The 18,526-nt window shown below is 36.2% G+C and overlaps 1 protein-coding gene across 1 annotated transcript in view; it reads left to right on the top strand.

The window, feature by feature from the left end:
- Positions 1 to 18,526, top strand: part of EYS (eyes shut homolog) — a 1,182,030-nt gene that overhangs the window by 959,051 nt on the left and 204,453 nt on the right. Inside the window, 1 exon segment of the mRNA XM_031455943.2 lies at positions 9,584 to 9,748. Coding sequence (XP_031311803.2) covers positions 9,584 to 9,748 — 165 coding nt within the window.

The following is an 18,526-nucleotide window of genomic DNA, read 5'->3' as shown; positions in this document are numbered from 1 at the left end:
TGAAAAAGAATACTAGACTAGATAAACAAGATTATACTGTATAGCACAGAGAAATATACACAAGATCTATGGTAGCTCACAGAGAAAAAAATGTGACAATAAATATATATATATGTTCATGTATAACTGAAAAATTGTGCTCTACACTGGAATTTGACACATCATTGTAAAGTGATTATAAATCAATAAAAAATGTTAAAAAAAAATAAAATAAAACTAGGAAGCAAAAAGAAAGGAAAAAAAAGAAAAAGAATATGAAAAGGAGTATCAGTATGTATATGTATGATTGGAATATTATACTGTGTACCAGAAATTGACAGATTGTAAACTGACTATACTTCAATAATTATTGAAGTCTCATTTGAAAACCTCAAGATATTTGAAAGAAGCAATCCAAATTCCATAAATTTACTAATCCGAATTCCATAAATCAGGTCTCCATGGATACTCATCAATAAACACCAATCAAAATTAACTCCACAATTTTAAAAAAACAGAATGTCAGTTAAAACATACCTCCTTGTTTACTTCAAAAAGCAGCATTATACCCCAAGGATTTTGAATGTTAGATTTATTAAATTCAGAAATAAAATTACTCCATATAAAATGCTGAAGAAAATACAAGAGGGAACTTAACAATAAGCAAGGCAGAAAAAAGGCTATCACAAAATTCCAGGCGATGAAATCAAATATATAATCATTGAAAATGTAATAGATAAATTAAATAGAAGATTAGATATAGCTGAGAAAAGAATAAAGTACATGAAGTTAGATCTGATTGAGATAAAGCAAATATGTGAGAGAAGTTGAAAATGGGGTGGGTAGAAAGAGAATGCATAGCATCCTTAATTATTCTAGCCCATTTCTAATTGTTTGAAAACATCAACAATGGAATTCAACCAAGAGAGAAATAAAACCTTCAAACTGCAGAGAGAAACTAAAGGTCAGTCTACAAATGTTTGCACAGCTAAACTTTCATTGAAGAATATAGTGCAAATAAATACATCTTCAGGGAAAAAAAAAAAAAAAACTGAGAGGTTTTCCCAGCAGAAATACTCACTAAAGCAACTTGAAAAGGAAGAACATCCAGAATAAGGACAATGATTCCAGAATTGAAGTCAAAAAATCAGAAAGAAAAAATTGTCTATATAAAACAATAATTTGAATATATGACTTGGGTTGAGATAAAGCAGTACACAAAAAGAAGCAAATTCTTTCACATTCTCCACCACATCGTTTTTGGGGAGTCAAATTGGTCCTCAGCTTTCTCCTTCATGACACCAAGTTATCTGCCAGCAGCTATATATTGTTTTTGGCTCTGGGCAGGGCTATTCTATACACTCTGGATGAAAGAACCCACAAAAATTTCTTAAGTGTCAGGATGCTTAATTTTCACAGGAACATATTTCCCATCCTTTAGCACCCATGTATCTAACCAAGGTGGCTAGATACATTCTATTTTCCAGGTACTGTCTAATAGAGGTATTATCAGCAATGTATAATCGCACAGTAAATCACTGAATAGAAACTGAATAGTCAAGACACTCACCCCTGCGTGGACAACCCACAAGTGGGAAGTTAATTACAGTCCCAGAGGCTCTCCCCAAGGAGGGAGGGCTCTGATCCCCACATCGAGCTCCCCAGCCCAGGGGTCCTGCACTAGGAAGATGAGCCCCAGATGTTTGGCTTTGAAAGCCAGTGGGGCTTCATTTCAGGAAAGCCTGTGCACCATGGGAGATAAAGACTCCATTCTTAAAAGGTACATGCAAAATCTCACACACTCCAGGACCCAGGGCAGAAGCGGTAATTTGAAAGGATTCTGGGTCAGACCCACCTGCTGACCTAGGAGAACTTCCTGGAGAAGCAGGAGGCACCTGGAGCTCACCTGGGGGCACAGACACAGGCAGAAGCCATCCTGGGGAGCGCATTCTACCTCACGGACACTGGTGCAGGCAAGTGACCATTTTGGAATCCTCCCTCTAGCTTATTATGCTGGGACCTGGCCCCACCTGTACTGCAGCAGTACTGAAACAACACAGGCCAAGGGGTTCCCCAGGGAGGGACACAGCCACAGCCACTAGCAGTTTGGACACCTTGAGTCCACAGCCATGCCGGGACTTAGGCCTGCCCACCAGAGGGCTCAGGACCCGGGCCAGCAAACCAGTGCATTGGCACTAGCCCCAGGACCCAGCCTCACACACCACTGGGTTGGCACCAGCCCTGAGATCCCGTGGGCCTGGCCCAACCCACCAGGATATGGATGTCAGTCCACGGACCCCACAGCAAGCCACGTCAGGAACTGGCCTTTCCACCAGCAGGCCAACATTAGATCTTGGACGCCTTACAACCACCCGTACTGGAAAATGGCTCCACCTACCAGTGGGCCCACACTTTCCCTAGATGCCCAGAGCTCCACAGCCAGCCGCTTCATGACCCAGTTCTGCCCCCGACAAGAAAGGGCCAGGCAGCCAAGCAGACCAGGGAGCAGCCACGCCCATGAGATTGCCCACAGTAGCCAGCCCGCCACAACAGAAGGACAATGCAACATCAAAAAATAAGCAACCTGATTTAAAAATGGGCAGAGAATCTGAATAGACATTTTTCCAAAGAGGACATGCAGATGACTCCTGAAAAAAAGACCCACAAATCAATGGAACAGAGTAGAGAGCTCAGAAGTGAACTCACACTCATATGGGCAACTAATCTATGACAAAGGAGGAAAAAATATGAAATGGGGAAAAGAAAGCCCCTTCAGTAAATGGTGTTGGGAAAACTGAACAGCTACATCACAAGAATCAGACTAGGCCACTCTCTCAAATCATGCACAAGAATAAATTCAAAGTGGATTAAAGACTTAAATTTAAGACCTGAAATCATAAAACTTCTGAAAAGAAACATAGGCAGAACACTCTTTGACATTAATCATGCTAATATTTTTTGCATATGTCTCCCCAGGCAGGGAAAACAAAAGCAAAATATACAAATGGGATTACATCAAACTAAAAGGCTTTTGCACAGTGAAGGAAACTATCAACAAAATGAAAAGGCTACATTATGAATGGGAGAAGAGATTTGCAAATGGTATATTCAATAAGGGCCTAATATCCAAAATATAAAAAGAACTCATAACACTTAACATCAAAAAAAAAAAAAAAAAAAAAAACCTCAAGCAACCTGATTTAAAAAAAATGGGCAGAGGATCTGAACAGACATTCTTCCAAAGCAGACACACAGATGACCAATAGGCACAGGGAAAAGATGTTCAGCATCACTACTCATCAGGGAAATGCAAATTAAAACCACAATGAGATTGCACCTCACACCTGTCAGAATGGCTATCATTGAAAAGACAACAGATAACACAAAAGGGACACAAATGAACTTATCTACAAAACAGAAACAGACTCACAGACATAGAGAACAAACTTACGGTTACTGGGGGCAAAGGGGGTGGGGAGGGATAAATTGGGAATTAGAAATTTGCACCTCTTGGGGAGACATGGAAATGTGAGCTATCTTGACTGGGGTCGTGGTTTCATGGATGTGTACTTCTATCAACATTCATCAAATTGTACATCTGAAATATGTATAGTTGATTGTACAGGAGTCATATACCACAGTAAAGTTGTTTTAAAAAAATGACAGCAGATAACAAGTGTTGGTGAGAATGCGGAAAAAAGGAAACTCTTGTGTACTATTAGTGGGAATGTAAACTGGTGCAGCCACTATGGAAAACAGTATATGGATTCCTCAAAAAATTAAAACTACCATATGATCCAGCAGTTCCACTCCTGGGTACATGTCTGAAGAAAATGAAAACACTAATTAGGAAAGATATGCACCTCTCTATTCACTGCAGCATTGTTTACAATAGTCAAGACAGGGAAGCAACCTAAGTGCCCATCAATAGACGAACAGATAAAGAAGGAGCTGTATAGAGAGAATGGAATAGTATACAGCAAGAAAAAAGAACGGAGTCTTGCCATTTGAGACAATATGACAGGACTTAGATAGTATTGTGCTACGTGAAGTAAGTCCAAGAAAGACAAATACTATATGATTTCACTTATATGTGGAATCTAAACAAATACTGTATGATTTCACTTGTATGTGGAACCTGAAAAAACAAAACAAATGAACAAACATAACAAAACAGAGTCAAAGACACAAACAGATGGTTGCCAGAGGGGAAATGGGCAGTGGGAGGGGAGAAATAGGTGAGGGAGATCAAGAGATACAAAACTTCTAGTTACAAAATAAATGTCACAGATGTGAAGTGTGCAGTGTGGAGAATACAGTCAATAATGATGTAATATCTTTGTGTGGTGACATATTGTAATTAGACTTATGATGGTGATCATTTTTAAATGTATAGAAATATTTGGAAACACTATGTTGTGTAGCAGGAACTAATATAGTGTTGTAGGTCAATTACACTTCAAGAACAAACAAACAGAAAACAAACTCATAGAAAAAGTGATCAGATTTGTGATTACCATAGGTGAGGAATGGGGGATGGGGAATTGCATAAAGGCAGTCAAAAAGTACAAACTTCCAGTTATAACATAAATTAGTAGGGATATAGTGCACAGCATGATAAGTATACACTGCTCTATGTTATCTATGAATTTTTTTAAGAGAGTTATCCTGAGTTCTTATCACAAGGAAAAAAATGTTTTCTGTTTCATTCATTTTCTATCTATGTGAGATGATGCTTGTTCAATAAACATTGTGATAATCATTTCACGATGTATGTAAATCAAATCATCATGCTGTACACCTTAAATACACAGTTGCTCAATGTCAATTCTAGCTCAATAAAACTAGAAGAAGAAAAGTTAAGCCATGATATCTGCGTTTAAGGAGCTCGCAGCTATCATACAGTGAGTCATGGCAGGAAGTATCACTGTGCAGCTGAATAAGGGCTGTAACAGGAATATCTAACAAGTATTTGTGTTAATAAGAAGGAAGATGTTATTGACTTGATATTGAGAAGGAGGATCAAAGTTCAAAAGAGAGAAAACAACAAACTGTTTCGGACATACTGAGTTCAGGTTGCCTCTATTCCCTCCCTGTGGATCTATATAGTTGGCAGCTGGATATATAAAGTCAGAAGCTATCTGAACTAAAGATGAAAATTTGAGTGTTTTCAGAAGCTAAAAAGTAGCTAAAGTTATAGGAACAAATGAGATCACTCAGGGAAAATTTCTAAACTGAGGGAAGAAAGAAGGTATAGAAATAGACTACAGATTGGTAGCTATTACGACAGCATGTCAAGTGCAGTGTGAGATGTTCATGGTTCTTTGTATCTTTCTTGTCCTAGCTGCAGTTTTACTTCATGGAAGATATTTTTGGCGTACTAAAATTTTACTTGGTTTTATTTTCTAAGAGGAAAGAGGCAGGGTCATAGCTTCAAAGCTTCAGATTTTTGAGAGGGTCAGAGGGCAGATCATGATGATCAGCCATTCTTGACAGAGAAACCAAGGGATAAAAACCAGTATTGCTACATTGGCTGTGACAATGACGGATGAGAAAGGTTTTTTTTTGTTTTTTTTTTAATCACACCTTGTTTCCTTGTGCATGCCTTGGACAGATGCAGAGCAACTCTTCATGCTTTAAATTGAGGAGTGAAGTGCCTATGGTCAATAGGAGAAATACTAGTCCTGTCCTGATTTTTGCAAGTGCTTTTCTGGGGGAGGAAAGTAGATGCAGCAAAAACAGCAGCTGGGCTAGCAGCAACAACAAGGGTATTTGATACTGACCATTCTTCAAAAAATAATAATAATACATTTGATATATGTTTTAAAAAGAAATACAGTGATAATTCTTATCAGGCACTTGACAAATTGATTGACTTTTATGAATTAATATAAAGTTGAATGTCTAACACGGGGAAATTACCCAAGTAAATGTAATAATTTAGCCCATCCAAATCTAAAACATTTTTTTTTTACTTCTAAAATAAGAAAAATGTGTGATGTGTTAAAAATATTTAGTGCAATTTATATGTGCTATATACTACAGTACTATGTATAATATTATAAATACTATATATATTTATATATATATCAATCTTTAAGACACTGAAGTTTCTCACAATTAATATATATAGCATCTAATTCTATTTCATTGGTCTTGGAACTTAATTTTATAATTTTAGAATAAGAGAGATAATTATAACTTTTGTGGCTTTCAATATCATTGATTAGATATATTATTTTTCAGTGATGAATCCTTCAGAAAGACAGATATATGGACTTATTAACTGGTGATATTCTTTTTAATCACAGAATTTAATAAAATTAGACTCATAAAAGAAAGAATGTAATTTTTTAAACTAAAAACAAAATATGTAGTAATAATTGTATTACATCAGTCTTATCTCCTTTCTGTAAATTCAGTCGTAGAATTTATATGATGTTCTTTCTGGGGAAAGTAAGAAAAACTCAATGAAAGCATTTCAAGAGTATGAATTTTTAATGTCTGCTGAGTAAATCAAATTTATTTCCATTATAAAGGAGGAATAGCAAACAATATTATGTTTCTTCTAATACCAGGAATTACAATAAAGGCATATGGATAATTTGTGATTCACTGCATTTGTAACTTTATTTGTATGTTAGTATGCCATTTTCTAGGGTTCAATCAAGAACACCTTTTTATAAGACTAAAAGGATTATGACTCACAATGTAGACAAAGAGTTCCATTTCTACTCAGAATGAATAACACTGGCATTGCTCTGTTGCATTATGTTAAGAGTAAAAATATTCATCTCTTCTGTGTTTTCTTTATCGTAAAGTACTCCAAAGTGCTCTCCTGGATAAAAATTTCAAAGTGTTGTTGTTATTAATTGACTATGTTCTAATTCATATCATAGAAATACATTTGGTGAAAAAAAATTAAATTCATCCATATTTTTAACCTAATATGCTTCCAGCTCAATACTATGGTTCCGTACCTTCCTTTGATAGTTTGAGAGTTTTAGATAATTTAGGGTTTTAAAGTATCTTTCTTTTGGGTTAATTGGTTGGATTTTCCCATGACCCAGATGGATTTTAAATTTTGTTAACCATATAAAAATTAATATAATTACTTAGATCAATCTATATGATCTTTTAATACATTTAAACATTACAGATGTCTATGTTATAATCAGAAGTCACTCATTAACTACTGAAGGACATATTTTGTAAGCTGTTTAACACAGATTTCCATATAAAGATATTGGATTTTTTTTCCATTTTTAATTGGAAGAAAAATAAATTTGGAGTGTGTTCAAACAGCACTGCCTGAAGAGGCTTCTGGAAGCAGCAGGGAAACACTCCATCTAACCCCAATTAATCTTGTTTTCCACATTCAGGGCAGTTCTGTTTTTCAACATATCCACTAAACATGATGATAACAAAAATTAATATGGTTAGAAAGCAATTCAATAGCAAATGTTTATTGTTCATAATTGTTATTTCCTGTCATAATTTTCGTAAAACCTGTCAGCTATGAAAATAAAGGCTCAAGGAAGGAGTAAGCCAGGAAGTAGGTACACATGCCTAAATTACACAGAAGACGCACTCCTGTGAAGCAGTGTGGAAGGCATTTTTTGGCAAATTGAATTATGCTTTTTATTGTTCTCGGTGAGTTCACCACTTCTCAGAATAAGTAAACCTGATTATGGGTTTACAAGTGGTTTCATTCATAGGTGAACCCTCACATAAAGAAAATTTCTTGTGGATTTACCAATAATGTGAAAAGCTTAACCACAAAAAAAAAAAAAAGCTAGAAGCCCATCTCTGTAGTCTTCCTTCATTCCATTTTAATTATAAGAATGTCTTTCTGTCCTTTTTTCCCCAAAAAAACCACCACAAATGACAGTTTTAGCTGTATTTTTGTTATTTGTCTAAGAATGGCTTTGCCTAAAATGTACAAACCTAGTCACGCCATAAGGGGCTGCAGAGATGAGTGAAACGCAGATCTTCCCAGGGAGAGAGAGCCGTCCAGAAGACAGATGGGGCGCATTTTGTTAGATTCTCCCTTTCATCTGGCCTCACATTACACATTAGGCTCGATGCTCCTTGGTGACAGCAAATACCGGGAAATATGGTCTAGGGGACAGGGTAGATCGGAAGTTACTGAAGGTTTTCATCAAAGATCTTAGTTAATTACAACTGACTAAAGCGGACGTCACAGCGATGACAGCTAATAGTCTCTGTGGGGAGGGAGGCCAGTTAGAAAGAAGCTGTTGCCAACAGATGAGTTGAAAAATAATAAGAACTTAAACAAGGGCAGTGGTAGCAGAAGGAAAGTTGCAATGTTTGATCTAAGAAAGAGGTGACAGGAACCCCAACTAGTTTGAGAAGAGATGGGTGGACAATGATGCGATTTCTAAGGCTGGGAGAGTCGATGCTAAGATCTAGGAAGCGGAAGAGGAACAAGCTGGGGATAGGGCTCCCTACGGCAGTCTGGGTGGCCGGCTCTCACAGCTCTCTGCATACTTCTCTCCCCTTTCCACCCACTTTGCCTTCCCTACATTCAGAGCTGGAGTATCAGAAGCAGCAGCTGGCTTGAGGGTGGGGCACTAAGACGAGAAAAAGAACAGGAAGGAGCTTCCTTGTGCCCCTGAAGACAGACAGCAGGGGTCCAAGTGCCAGTGCCCTGCAGCTGTTGGCAGGCGGAGGGGGTTGGGCAGCACCTCTCTGAGGGAAGATTTAAGTGTCCAACAATGCCTTAGACTGGATATTAGTTTCTGAATCACTGCATAACCTAGAAGGAAGGTAAGACTCATAGGGACCGCCAAGTTTTCATCCAGAAGCGGAGAAAATTTCCCCCACTGTGAGAGAGACAAAAATAAAATTGCGTTTCCAGCCTCCCATGTGTTATGCTCGTTCAGTGTACCCAGGCTACACACAATGTCTGACAAAAAAATACTTTCCAAATTTCATGAGCCTGACTCCAGATTTTATGAGATTAATTTACTTAAAAGATTAATAATTCTAAAATGATAACTCTAAAAAAGTATTAATCACCTTGCATAGTATAGTAATACTACTTACAAAATATCTTATCTGAATATTATTGAAAAGCACTGAACATTAATGAATTAATAAAATCCCTCTTTGTGATACATTTCTAATCTTTTTGCTTCACAGACTTTTTTTAACTGAGGTTTGATTGCATCAAATAAAATTCATGGATTTTAAGTGTATTATTTGATGTACAGCCATTTGTATCACAGAATAGTTTAAGAATCTAGTGAAATCTACTATGCCTACATATGCAAGGACACAGATTATTTCATACAATTTCAGAGTGTTTACTCACCCTTACAGCCCATCCATGAACAACAAATTAAATTTTTTGCTTCAAGTTTTTTTCTCCAGACTGGTGATTGATTATTTGAGACAATGGCTTCACAAATTTTGTTATCCTTATTATCTAAAAATTATCTAAATTTCCTGAAGTTGGATTGAATATTTATAAATATCAGTGTCATCATTTTAAGTGATAACTATAAACACTATGTTCTTATCTACTTGATTAGCAATAGAATGCCATCAGGTTATATTAATATGATCTCTTTTTTTTTAGATGCAGATTTATTTTTTCCATCGTTCAACGGGAATTCCTATTTAGAACTGCCTTTTTTTACATTCTTGGAGGAGCTGAAGCTTGTCCCGGAGAAGGAACATAACAGAAGTGTTACCATCTACTTAATGATAAAAACAAACACTTTGAATGGAACTATTCTCTACAGTGAGTATTAAATGTTCGACCTCCTATATGTCATGTTTCTTTCTCAAATGCTAACCTACTGAATTAATGAATTATTTTTGTAAATATTTTGGGAAAACTATCCTAGCCCAGTGCATGAAACATGACCAAAAGGAAACCTTGGTTCTTTCCAGTTTTCTTTAAAAGTTTCTTTAATTTATGAATCATTTAATGGAACATGACTTACACTCTCTGAACCAGCAAGGAAGAATTTAGCAAGCATATAAATTTGACAGCATATGGCTACAGCAGTCAAACATTAATGCTGCAAATGTTTCAGAGAGCATATTTGTATAATATAAATAACTAAACATGAATTGCATTCAATATTTGGTAGCTTGGGGAAAGGCATTCATTTGACAATTGGAAAAATTCCTATCACTCTTTAAGCATTATCTTAAAATTAACTGGTTTGAAAAACAAAAGCAGGATTAACAGTATTTGTTTAAGGAAATGCCTCTATGTGCAGGATTCTCTACATTATAGCCTCTTTCATTTATGGGGGAGTACCACTAAAGTGTATTCCTTGCAATATTCTAAATGAGATACTTGATTTTTTTTCTCTTTTGAAATAGATGCACAATAGTTTTAATAGTTCCCTATATTGGAGATGTAATATCTTCAGCCCTTGGATGGATTACCCACTGCAAGTCTACTCATTATTTCCAGATGAGTTTCTCCTCTGCTCTGAAATGTCTGGCTAAATCGATTCACCATTCTGTACTTTCTAGACAAAATGTAAACCTTTTTAAATTATTTGAATAGGATTAAAACGCCTAAAAGAAGCATTTTTGGAAAACTGGGTGTAGTTAGAAGTTTTGAACATTAAGTTAAACCTGAGAATTTATGTTATATCTGAGAAAGAAACTAGCTTGTCAGAACTGGGCCAGCATAATTTATTTCCCAAGAGTTTAAGCACCCATGTTTAAATGATGGCTTTAGAATGTTTAATTTATTCATGTTAGAAAAGAGAGAGAAGAAAGTGAAAAAAAAAAGAAAAACCAAATTTTTTGAAAGGAAACCAGAGAGGTGGTAGATGACCATGAAATTTGGATGTAATAGTGCATCACAGGGGGAACAAACCAAAACATAGAACAAAAGGCACAAACATAATAATTTAAAGCCACAAGGAAAGCCAAGTGATTTTCTGGCTTTGCAATTTTTTAAGTTACATAGATTTGGAATGTATTTTCTTGTAGAAAGTGTGTTTTTACCAAATGCCACTAGAGGTGTGTTTTGAAGGCCATGGAAATACATGCCAAGTGTGTGTACCCTGTCCAGTTGGTACTCCAAACAAGTAAAACCCAAGCTGACTTTACTCCCATACAGTTAGTCGTGCTTTTTGTAGCCAATGACCTACCAAAAGAGTCAAACTAGAAATTATTAGCCAGAAGACAGTGCCATTGAAATGGTTAGCCACTGTGTCTTTGTCTTACATAGTTGTTGTTGTCAGGGCGCTGGGTGCATGGAAGCTGTTCACTCCAGGGAGCTTCATCGCCTGGATGGGAGAAAATTTTTTTTTTGTCTATAGAGAATCCTTCTTGCTAATTTGTAAAGTGGCAATTTAATCCCACACCCTTAGGAATACACAGTGTTTTATGCACAATGTTTTATGGGGTTCAGCTTTCACTCCTCTTGGAATTTGTCAACCTCATAAAAGCCTCACAACAGATGAACACAAAGATTTTTGTGATTCAGTTAGACATTCGCAATTTAAAAGATGTCCCTTAAGTTGACTTAAAGGCTAATTTTCTTTCCTTTGAAATCAGTATATTATGTGTAGGAGCAATTAAAAGTAGTGAGGAAATTAAAACAGATGTTCCACTTTAGAGTGTCAGAGTTAATTTTTGTCTGTTTTGTTGGTTTGGTTTGGGGGTTTTTTTGTTTTTGTTTTTTGGTTTTTTTGGTGGGGGTTGTTGTTTGCTTTTTAGTTTTGGTATTTTTTTTTTTCTATTCCCGAACATTTTAGCAAACATGTATGGAACATTTTTACCTTGTATCAGCAAATATTAAAGGGAAAAGGATAGAGAAACATCAGGTTGATAAGCCAGTGTCAGCTTTGAATCATATTCCTAGTTCAAAACTGTAGATTTATCTTTTCTCAGTTTGCCTCAACAGCTAATTGATGTTGAAAAGGAACAAAAGGAAGATAAAACTTGAATCCTTATGGGGTTACAGTAAAATTCTTTAGAAAGGAAGGTTTTAAAAAGAACTTTCTGTGGGAGAGAGACAGCTCTGAGAACAGCAGTCAAGATGAAAAGAAAGCTTTTTGAATCTGCCACTGAACCAATTCAGAATTCTGGAACCCAGTCAAAGGAGCTCGTAGTGGGTCATGGGGGAAGGGGTGAGACCACACAAAGCCTTCAGGCTCACTTGCAGAAAATGAGCTCTCTCCGCAAGCAGCACCGGTCAGAAGGTTTGTCATGGGATGTATGACTATGCAGGTGAACCCATCCTCTGCTACTTCTTTGAGAAGAAAGAAGCAGGCCCTTCGGAAGGACATGATTTGAGAATTAGGAGCAGACATCTGGCCGAGGTGCGGGAGGCAGATCACATGAGCACCTCCAGTGGGAGAACAGGATTCAGAAGTAATCTTCCTAATACTTTATGTTTGTATTTAAGAAAGAGTAAAAGGACTGGTGGGAGGTATTTATTCCAGGCAGGAACTGACAAAACAGGTAAGATATGGGAGCATCCTTCCTCTTACATTGAGGAAAGGCTCGAAGAAGAGATTTCTGATATTACTAAAGACAACAAATTAAATCTAAAGAACCATAGCAGATGCCTCTCTCTATGCAATGTTTCCCAGTGGAAGACACAATATCTTCATTACAGACCTTTGATGCCAAGGCCAATGAAATCTCACAGGATTTCCTGACAGCATATTAAAAAGCTTTTCCTTCTTACAGGAAAAGTTTGCTCAGTTTTTTAAATCAATTTTACAATGTGTACCATAAATTTTTTTTAATACCTTTGCCCTCCTTACTAGCTCCCAACGGAGCTTGCTCCCGATGGATATGGGAGAGAGTGGGATGGAAAGCAACCATGGAGGAATTCACACATTGTCATTCATAAGGTACAGAGAGATGGCTTTTTATTGTATCGTCTTGTATTGACAGGAAAGTCAAGTCCAACAAGTTTGAACTGAGTGCCCATAAAGCACCGCACTCTCCTGGTCGCCCTGAGGGGTACAGAGATGAATAAGAGAAGAGATGGGTCCTGTTTCCCACCATTCAGTGGAGAGGTACCACGTGTCTAACTCCATGAGAAAGCTGACTGTGATAGTTTTCTAGTAGGAGGACTTGTTACAGACTGGGGCTGAGTCAAGATTCGTCACCCCAACAATTTGTAATTATACCTCTTCTCTAACTAGGGAACACCTCATCATCTAGAATCATGTTCTGCATCTCTTCCACCCCTCCTCAGTACTTCAGCCAGAGCCCTCCATAGAGGAAACACTCGGTTAGAAGAGTTCTTAAAGTTCTCTTCATGAGTTACTCAACTTTGAAGGCTGTCATGAAAAATTAGTCGTTATTGAAACTGTATTTTAGGGAATTATGCTGTTAAACACTGTTATACTTTCTTCCTCTGATAAGTAGAAACAAAAGGGTACAGATTTCAAGGGTTTAGTCAAAACATAGCTTGAATCAAACTTACCTTTTTCCTTGGTCTCTTGTACCATCAAGAGCAGAACAAGGGTTGGCAAATTTTTCTGAAATGACCAGAGGATAAAATTTTTTTGCAGTCCAGGCAGTGTCTGTCACAACTGTTCAACCCTGCCAGTGTAGCATGAAACTAGCCACAGAAAAAGTAAGTAGATGAACATGTTGTGTTCCAAAAACACTTCACTTACCAATCTATGGTAGAACTGGGGCCATGGCCCACCATTTGCTGACCCTTGACCTAGAACAATGTGATTCATTAAGCTTCTCTTGAAATAGAACAATTGTGTTAAGAACAATTAGACTCTATTTCTATGAAATTTACAAAGAAATAAATCAGTGAGAGATTCAAATCTGCTCTGACATAACTACATAGGGAATGGACCAGTGAAAAACAAGCTTCTGGTGGATAGACATCATGGCAAAAACAAACAAATGAGCCCAGTCAAGGACTGAAATTGTTGCCATGCCCATCCCAAGAACCATATAATCCAGTGATTAAGAAATTCCTCCCACCCTGTCGGTGGAAATGTAAATTGGTGCAGTCACTATGGAGGACAGTATGGAGGTTCCTTACAAAACTAAAGATAGAGTTAACATATGATCCAGAAATTCCATTCCTGGATGCATATCCAGAAGGATCTCTAATTTGAAAATATACATGCACCCCGGTGTTCATAGCGACACTATTTACAATAGCCAAGATATGGAAGAAAACTAAGTGTCCACTGACAGATGAATGGATAAGGATGTGATATATATATACATATATATATATATATAAAATATTTTTAAAGTGATATAAATGAACTTATTTACAAATGAGAAACAGACTCACAGACATAGAAAACAAACATGGTTACCAGGGGGAGAAGAAGTTAGGGATAAATTAGGACCTTGGGATTAACAAAACACATCCATATATATGTGTGTGTGTATATATATATGTGTGTGTGTGTATAAAATATATATATATATACATAATAAACAACAAAGACCTATTTTATACAGTACTTAGGGGACTATATTCAATATCATGTGTAACCTATAATGGAGAAGAATCTGAAAAAGTGTGTGTATGTATGTATATATATGTGTGTGTGTATGTGTGTGTGTGTGTGTGTATACATCCGAATCACTATGCTGTACACTGGAAACAAACACAACATTGTAAATCAACTCTACTTCAATTAAAAAAAGGAAAGAAAATTACTCTGAAACTACACTACCTGATTCTGCCATTTAGGCACATTACTTAACATCTCTGGACTTCAGTATCTGTAAAGTGAAATAACGTTAATAATAACAGTACCAAAGATGTTAAAAGGTGTTTCAGGATGAAAAACTTAGTACAGTTAATGTGGTTAAAGCAGTGTTTGGCACTTGGCACCTTGAAGTGCTGAAGCATCTTGTTTAGAATTGCTTTAATCCCACCTCCCTTGGGCTTGTCTGACAAGGACATTAGGAATTGGAAGCCCCGGATACCATATTTTTATCTAATGGGTGTCATTCATGCTGTATCTATTTGGTAGACATTCCACCCTGGAAAAGCAAAATCAGAACATGAGAAATTCTGGGATCAAGAATGAAACATTAGTGGGATGAAACTGGTACAGTTTTTGGTTTTCATTCTTAACCATTCCATCCAAATGAAGAGGATTCATTTCCTCTAAGACTTTTGTATTACAGCTTTGTTTTAAGCACAGTTAGCAGGCTAAGAAAAAACAAAATAAGCTCTCTTTACATTTCAGAAACTGGCCCACCCTGCAGCAGCATGTAGTAAGCATGTGTAATTAATTATGTGCTGGGCTGCTGCCACCGTCCCTCACTCTCCCCAGAGCTGCTCTTCCTTCCACTGACCAACCAGCTCATCCCAGCCACACCCTAAATACACGTGGCTGCCCACATCACCACCGCTGCTCTACAATGTCTTCAAACTGTGAGCAGCTGCTGCTGTACAAGTGCAGACCTTTAAAGACAACCAGGAAAGCGGAATCCTAAAGCCACAGCAAGAGCCTGTGTGTTCAGGAGGGAACCCAGTGCAAGCTCGGAGAACAGTCCTTATGATAGGCCACCAGGAAGGAAGGGGCCATCAGCCGCTCCCACAGGTGGTCCTAATTTTTTTTTTCGCTCACAAAAAAATTCATAGATTTTTGTTGATAAGCTGCAACATGCATGGTTTAATACAACAATAACAACAAAAATTTAATCAATTGAAAGTAATAAACTGAACCACAAACAAACACTCTAAACAAAATATCTTCCATTGTAAACATGTTAAGATGAAAACAGGGTTTCATACCATCTTACTGTAATTTTTTTATGTGTTACTAGCTTACACACCCCATGTTTTCTGTAATCATGCAGATGTGAATAGAAGTTTGAATGATTAAATAAATGAAAAGTGTCAGGAGGTCACCAACAGTAGACTTGAACCCAAGTCGGGTGTCAGCTAACTGTGCAAAGTAGGGTAAATCAATTAACCTTTTGGTATTTCTGTTTGACTACAAAAAATGCAGATGTAATTTTTATTATCAAATCCGTAAGTTTTGAAAAAATGTACAAAAAAGTGCTTTGAAAAATACAAAGTACCATTCAAATGTATGGTGTTATTTCTTTTATGGGAGGTGATAGAAATCTGTGTCTCTTTATGGTAAATTTCCAAATTTGACTGTTTATGTACCCAGTTTAATAAACACATTATCATATTCATCATTATCAATTCTATAAGGAATGATATTGCATTTTATTTTAATTCAAAGTGGGGATGATGAGTCTGTTCTGATCATTTGTTTATACATGATCTCAAAACAAACTTTCATTCGTGTTTGGTAGCATTCGTAAGCATAGTTCAAACAGAGAAAAAAAGTTTAATGGAAGTAGCAAGCCACATAATCATATAAACCATAAATACACATAATACATAAATCTTCAGTATTTCAGTGAAATGATGAAATATCCATGCTTAGAAAATTTCAGATCTATAACCCAATGCAATAGACAAGCAAACTAAAATTTTATGAAAGTTGACTAGGCTATCATTGTTTCTCGAGTTATTTCATTATTGTTCCTTTCTTATGAAACCAATTATATATATATATATATATACTATACTATATTTAAATACATACTATACTATGCATATATAAATTTTAGATTCAAAATTATTAGAATTATCTCTCTAAAAGGCTATGATACCTAGAAGTTAAAATCCATTGTTTTACAAGTAATGAGTACTGTTTCTTGTTCTAAGCAGTATTTTTTATATTTAATGAATCTTAAATCAGGTGATACAATTAATGATTTCATTGGGATAAATAAAATTTGAGAATTATAGTTGTATACAGTTTCAAAATATTTTCTGGATAAATATTCAGAAAAATTCAAGACATTAAAGACTCATTGAAAAAATTACTACACAGCCTAAAAGCATAAAGAATTAGTTCAAAAAAAGAATAGGTTCACATTTCTCTAATCATCAAGCATCTTTTCAGTGAAACAACAGAATGACTTTTCTTCAACGGCTTAATAATGAGCCCTTCTAGAGTTTTCAAGTCCTGTCCAAAGGGAACACGAATTGGAACAAAATGGGTAAAGAGACATTGGAGAGATTCATAATTGCTTGATGTCTTTTGGTTCGATAAGCAAAGATGAACTAAATGTAATGTGGAATATGGATTACTCAGCCCACAAGGTTTAAAAAAAAATGTCATTACATATAATTTCCTTTAGTAGTTCTATTCTGAAAATTTTCTATTGTCTTTCTCATTTACTTGTCACTGATTTTTCAATTCTAAAAATCAAATAATTTTTATCATAATTGTATTTGAAAATATAATGTCTTTAGTACTATTTGTGAAAACCAAAGGATTCCTCCTGAGTGCTTATTCAAAACTTTAATTACATAATCTAGGTTTTATAATGCAAAGTTGATTGATTGAAAAGTGAAAAAGTCAATTAAACAGTAAGGCTTACATTCTTTGAAGTGAATAATTTACAATTGCATTATGTAAATAAATCAGCAAACACAGGTCTTCCATCTCTTCACCTACATCATATGTTAGCAGCAAAATACTTTGAATTCCTTTAAGATTATTACTATATAAAACAATAAGTTGCTTAATAATACAGTAAATCAGTATGATGAATCAAAAACTGTTACTTCACAGAAGACTATAAGAAGAACCAAGCTGAGTTGTTAATTTTTTACCTTCATTCCCACTACCTTCGTTAAAGTAGCCTTACCATGCTCTGTAATACAGGGTAGCTATGGCTTGTAATGTCCCGTTGGTACACTTGCAGAAGACCCTTCATTCCTGTCATTGATTTTAGTGGCTGAGCTTCCTTTAAAAATAACTCATTCTTGCATGATACTACATACATCTTGTTTAATGTGAATAATCAATCTTTAAAATTCAGTTGTTGCAGCTTTAAAAGACAAGCTGTGTACATATGGTACAACAGCTTGACCTAAATGTTCAGCTCTGTTCTACTTTGCTCTTGTATACCATACTTCGAAGTCTTATCTCAAAAATATGAGTCTGAAATTGTAACATAAAGCAATTTATAAAAATACCAAGCAATAGAAAGCTCTAGGTACAAACAGTAGAATGGAGCAGGGTAACAGACTGGCTCTTAGTGCCTAACAAAATAATTCACCCTCCCCTCTCCAAAAAGGATGAGAGTGGAGAACAAGCTAACAATTAAAGAGAGAACAAGCTTATGTCATTTTATGAACAACATGATATGTATCCAAGAAGAGAAAACTTGAGATGCTGGTACAGAGTTCCATGTTTCTAAATGTGCTCCCATTGCCCCCAGCTCCCGCCCTCCAGTAAAAAGAAGACTTAAGAATGACCCTAGGGGCAGGGATGTAGCTCAGTGGCAGAGTGCATGCTCAGCATGCCCAAGGTCCTGGGTTCAATCCCCTTAATAGACATGCATTACTTTATATAAAATAAATAAACAAGACCTACTGTATACCTTAGGGAATTACATTCAATTTCTTATAATAAGCCATGATGGAAAAGAATCTAGCATAAACAGACTTACAGACATAGAAAATAAACTTACTGTTACCATGGGGGTGGGGGGGGTG

This window comes from Camelus dromedarius, chromosome 6, assembly GCF_036321535.1.
Source record: "Camelus dromedarius isolate mCamDro1 chromosome 6, mCamDro1.pat, whole genome shotgun sequence".
Taxonomy (NCBI): Eukaryota; Metazoa; Chordata; class Mammalia; order Artiodactyla; family Camelidae; genus Camelus; species Camelus dromedarius.
The sequence above is the reverse complement of the archived record's forward strand: the minus strand, read 5'-3'. Positions and strand labels throughout refer to the sequence as shown.